The sequence below is a fragment of the Cryptomeria japonica genome, chromosome 1 (genome assembly GCF_030272615.1).
Source record: "Cryptomeria japonica chromosome 1, Sugi_1.0, whole genome shotgun sequence".
Classification (NCBI taxonomy): Eukaryota; Viridiplantae; Streptophyta; class Pinopsida; order Cupressales; family Cupressaceae; genus Cryptomeria; species Cryptomeria japonica.
Window position 1 is genome coordinate 515,397,323 of NC_081405.1, and position 5,680 is coordinate 515,403,002.

Sequence of the window (5,680 nt, forward strand, 5' to 3'; positions counted from 1 at the left end):
GGGTTAGATGGGGCTAGCATGTTTTCAAAATGCTCATGAATAAGCCTAACAAGGCTAGCATGCAGGACCGGATTCTTCCTAGGGATTTTTCTATGTTCCTCAATACTATGATTCAAAGAGCTAAACAAGTAGTGAGGAAAGGAAACCCTCACCATGTTTCGAAATGATTGAGGAAGGTGAAATGGTAACCGTAGACTCTAGTAAATCTATCATAGAAAGGTGAAATGGAAAACAACATGAAGTTTGATTAAGGTGCAAGGCATTGTTCCTAGCATAGAAAGATCCTAAATGTGTTTGTAAGCACCACTTTAATTCTAATTGAAAAACCACAAAAAAAAGGTAAAAGTTTTTTAGGCAAGGGAATAAATAAGATAGGATTCTCCATACCATATAGGATCGTAGAAGCTCCACACAAGATTGTACACAAACATTTATGATTGCAATGTGACTTCAAGAATCCATTTGCTACATAATTGATACTTCAATTATAATTGTCTATAAAAACTTGTTGGATATATTTACATAGTTCAAATCGACGGCACTAATTACACTAACTACCGTTGTTACTTGAAAATAAATAATTCTCAACCTTTTATTTATTTTATTATTTACTTATGGTGTTCATAACTCAAATGATCTAGGTAAAATATTTTATTACTCTATCCCTAGATTTATATAATTTATGCAAGGTAGCTGTATTCATTAACATAAGATCAATAACTAATTATAACTTTAAAACACATTATTAATCAAAAAAAAAAAAACTATAAAGTTTTGGGCTCATTAACATGACTCCAAATAAATTCAGCCATCTCACCATCACAAGGCTACTGCCTCCTCTTCCCTCGGTCATCTAAGTACAAACTCCATGAATAGTTATTATAGAAATATATAAAACTAGGCAAGTGCACTTAAACACACAATCTCCCGAGTCTTTAGAATTTCAAAGATTTTCCCTCTATGTAGAAAATATATGTAGTTTCTTGGAGAAATATAATACTGTCTCTCCAAATATAAGGATAAAATAGGTTATTTTTACTGATGGAATGGTAGAACAACAAAATCCTAAAATAGTAGTCAAATTCTTACATTCTAATCATTATTGAAATTAGATAATGAACTTTGAAATATGAATAGAATCATTATGTGCTTAGACAGCTTGGAGGGTTGATAGTTCCAATGGCTACTCCCTCTGCATTTTGACAAAAAGCAGAGACTTCACCCCCTGAGGCCAATGTCAAACTTAGATCACTCAAAGTAATGCTTGTGCAAGGCACACTTTCACTACAGTCAAGTTTCAAGGCTATTTTTGATGCTGATGTGCCATGAATATTGTTGTATCTTACATTGCTGATTTTAACTACAGAAGTCTTGAAAATTATCTCACTTGAAAATTAAATGCAAACCCACAATTCTAAACATGGATGTTTGAAAATCTTGAAGGATGAGAGTGGATATAACATACTTGATTAGGACAAGGATAAGGTAAATCACAATAGTATTGATTTATCACTATTGGGTTGCCTACATTTACGATTTGAATATCCTCAAATGATATATCTTTTGTCATGCTAGAACCTCCCTATTATATCACAATCAACAATCTGTTACATTCTTTCTCCTTAATGCAGATATTTTTCTATATCTCTCTTTTTATGAGATTGATTCTAAATTGTTTATACCTGCCATGTCTTGATTCTGAGACCATTCTGGGTTTCTATCAATTTGGCACCAAGTACTTTCACATCAGAAACGTCTGCTTGAGAGTTTCCTTTCCCAAGGCTTCCAATGTTGCAATGTTATGGCATAACATTTCATAACAGAGAAAAAATATTCAATCATGACATTGTAGATGAGCTCTGCTTAACCAACAAGCTCTTTCAAACTTTTAGGCTGTAAAATTTATTGTTCTGATTTGAACATTACCTTATTCCATGACCTGGACCACAGGTCACAAACGTAATGGTGATCTTAAAAGATCCCTCGCCGATGGCAATGTAGTCATCCCTTTCTCGATTATTTTGGAATGCAATTAGCAATTATTTTCGAGTACATGCCAATCACTATTTCACAGCGTAATTGAATCGAACAATTTTATGGTTATCAATTGTTTAGAAGATTTGAATTCTCATCCTAATAATAGATCATCTCTCTTTTCTTACTATCTTATTAAATATGTTTTCTTCTCTTACTAGCTTTATTCTAAAGATAGACCTTTCTCTCTTCTCTTACTTGATAATGATTGATCAATTTCTCTCTTTTCTTACTGTCTTATTGAATATGTCTTCTTCTCTTACTATCTCATCCTAACGATAGATCATTTTCTCTCTTCTCTTACAATAATGATTAATTGTTTCATTTGTTCTCTTATTATCTCACTCTAGTATGGACCATTTTCTCTCTTCTCTTACTATTTTATTGAATATGTTTTCTTCTCTTACTATCTCATCCTAACGATGAATTGTTTTCTCTCTTCTCTTACAATAATGGTGAATCAATTTCTCTCTTCTCTTACTACCTCATCCTAATGATGGATCATTTTCTTTCTTCTCTTACAATAATGATGAATTGTTTTCTCTCTTTTCTTACTATCTTATTGAATATAGTTTCTTCCCTTACAAACTCATCTTAATGATGGATCATTTTATCTCTTCTCGTACTATCTTATTGAATATGGTTTCTTCCCTTACTATCTCATTGAATATGTTTTGTTCTCTTACTATCTCATCCTAACAATAGATCGTTTTCTCTTTTCTCTTACAATAATAATGATTCATTTTCTTTCTTCTCTTACTACCTCATCTTAATAATAAATCGTCAAGTATCTTCAAAAATTAATTAAAAAATATATACAGTCAAATCCAAGAAAAACACATATCCTTAATATGAAAATTGATGTTAAGGCCATAATGTGTTAGGGCAGCCACTTGGTTTAAGCTTGGCTAGGCTGGCTAGATGAAATCTTGCTGTTCTCCAAAAAGACAAGAGTCCATTGGCTTTCTCAAAAATTTAAAAAGGGATTCAAATGTAATATACCTGTGCCAATGCTGCTGTCGTTTATGATAAAGTTTTTGCATGTAAATATGTCAATACCATCAGTATTGGGGTTGTCTCCTGGTGCTATAATTTTAAGGGAAAGCATTTTGACATCCATACAATCATCAAAAGTCATATGAAAGAGAGGGCTGTTCACAATTGATAGTCCGCTTATTTCCAACCCACTACAGTCATTGAATTGAATGGCCTGCACATTTATGTAAAATTTTATTATCTCAAAAACCCATGACATAAAATTTTATTATCTCAAAAACCCATGACATAAATGATACTCTGCCAGAAAAGGTGATAAATATGAGTAGAAATTTACCGTTGGTCTGTTAGTATCTGTACAATATGCGTGCTGTGAAAAAGGCCAGAGTAAAAAGACCCAACAATTGATGAAAAAATTGAAGCATTCCAAAGACAATTGACAACAAAAGATAATTTGTATCTTAAAAATTGCAAGGCTACTTGAGATCATGCCGTTGTATATCCACCAACACCTTTCATAACACTTACATGAATATTTTTTGTACGGCATTGAAGCCACCATGCTTGCCCTTGTCCATTAATAGTACCATTTCCAGTGAGACTAAATTGTTGAAGTTTTTGAAAATAAAACCATGTCAACCGATTGTTCCAATTTGCTGGGTCTGGAGGTGCAACTATAGTTCCCTCCACATGCAACATTTAGTAATCTCACTTAATAAATTTAATAAACTTATAAAATTGTGTTTTTACTTAATAAATCATACTTTATAATCCATCATCATTACTCTTTTTTGCTTACTTCAACATAACAAAAAATAAATTTTACATAATCAAAACCATAAACTATAATTGCAACTTTGAAAGCAAATTCAAACTAACAAAACTTGTGTATAACTACTTTATACAAGAAAAGTGAAGCCTGGTGCACAAGGTCCCTGAAAAACTAAACCGTTCACTAAAAATGTCTTACTTCCCGGCACCAACAAAGTTGCAGATGGAGCTTTACAAGCTGCAGCCCATGCATTTGCAAACGCCTACAAAACACACATACATTTGCTTCACAACAATTCTCAGGTGCTAATGATACTTAACCAGATATTAAAGTTCAAAGCTTGAACACAACTTAAATTCAAGAATCCCACAAGAAAAATAAAAGAATAACTCTAAAACTAAGAGCAATCAAAGAATAATTGATGATTTGGGACCTTAGTGCTATCTTCTACTCCATTGCCCACTGCACCATATGTTTCCACATTAAAGACTGAAGCTTCTGCTGGCATGTAAAACATGATGATCAAAATCATAGTACAGAATGACAAACTGTGAAAGAGAGTGGGAATATTTCCCATTGGAAGATCGATTGCTTTGAAGTCTGTGCAGAAAATGAATTGAAGGGCAATCTGTTTTGAGCAAAATGGTTGATGGGTGAGACAATTTATAGCCATTGGGTCATGGATTTATGTTATTCAATTGACTAAATCGGGAACTGTGGGAGTTTAACGTCCATTGGAAGAAATGGTGTGCGCTGTGTGTGAACGTAAATACATTACATTATATTCCTGCAGAATAAACGTTAATCGGCTCATACTGTAATGATTTGAAGCTCCCAAAGTTTCAAGAATCGCAGTTTTGAAGCAAGATTTAGTCTGCAAATCTACGTTGAACTTGTTTTCGTTTGATTTACGTGAAAGATTGAAAGCAAGAAATAAAATTTCATGATAAGGAGAGCCAGAATTAACGAAGGAATTATGGCAAAATCTTGGAAAATGAAGACGAATTGGAATTCGAATGTGAAAGGGTAAAAATGTATACGCTCAGGAATGGATGCTAATTGCGTAAAATGTAAGTCCCATACCCAAAGCCTCAAGTTTGCAAGCAATATACTAGTTGTGTTGTCAATTCATGCATGTAGTTGAGGATAAGCTCTCAAAATGATCGGATGACTTAAATCACACACATTAAGTTTTGATTTCTAAACTTAAAAGTGTTAAATGCTCAAAATTGACTAACATTCTCTAGGCTTAATATATTGCTTAGTGTGTGTGGTTTAAAGCTGGTCCTCTACATGGTGTTGAGAAAGGAAATGAATATTGATATTGATTGCTTCAACACATTATAATTTTATTTTTTTATTTGTGTGTTTGTTTAATATTGAAATTGAAATCAATTTATACAAGGTATGATTATTGAAAGAGTAAAGAGCCTTATCCCTATGTAATTTGATCATTATGAATAAGAAAGAAAAGCTTAGAAGATTTATCCAAAGGTAGCAACCTTAGCTCAAAAATATTTCAATGACAATTTTACTTGACTACCCACTTGACAAGGCAATCCACTACAACATACCATTATTTAGGAATACGAACAAAGGAGATAGCCAAAAAACTCAAAGAGTAATGTAGCATTTGCTCCACTAAAGAAGCAATTTTTTTGGAGGACACTTAAGAACCCTTTTCATTTAAAAGAGAAACCAATATTCGCAAACAACCTTCCTCCAACCCAATTCACTGGCCTTCTTAAGAGCCACTAGAATGATGTGGGATTTCATCAAATTGTTTGAAGTGATGTCCATCACATAAGAATAAGAAAAAATGTTCCTAGACCAGCACTAGCACAATCAACTCCAATTCCAAAAACATATGAGTTATTA

The 5,680-nt window shown here is 32.9% G+C and overlaps 1 protein-coding gene across 1 annotated transcript; it reads right to left on the bottom strand.

The window, feature by feature from the left end:
- Positions 1 to 1,142: 1,142 nt before the first annotated feature.
- Positions 1,143 to 4,475, bottom strand: LOC131857970 (polygalacturonase-like). Its single transcript, XM_059210789.1, has 9 exons — positions 4,236 to 4,475; positions 3,934 to 4,064; positions 3,559 to 3,718; positions 3,368 to 3,400; positions 3,037 to 3,244; positions 1,927 to 2,011; positions 1,683 to 1,791; positions 1,466 to 1,582; positions 1,143 to 1,370 (listed from the first exon to the last, which is right to left on the bottom strand). The coding sequence occupies exons 1-9, from the start codon at positions 4,473 to 4,475 to the stop codon at positions 1,143 to 1,145; spliced, it is 1,311 nt and encodes a 436-aa protein (XP_059066772.1).
- Positions 4,476 to 5,680: the final 1,205 nt, after the last annotated feature.

Excerpts from the sequence above, each read along its gene's own strand:
- LOC131857970 (XM_059210789.1), bottom strand. The coding sequence starts at position 4,475 with ATGGCTATAAATTGTCTCACCCATCAACCATTTTGCTCAAAACAGATT. Across the intron at positions 3,401-3,558 it reads GCCGTACAAAAAATATTCAT|CACGCATATTGTACAGATAC; the intron begins GTAAGTGTTATG and ends CCTTTTTCACAG. Across the intron at positions 1,371-1,465 it reads CTTATCCTTGTCCTAATCAA|ACTTCTGTAGTTAAAATCAG; the intron begins GTATGTTATATC and ends ATAATTTTCAAG.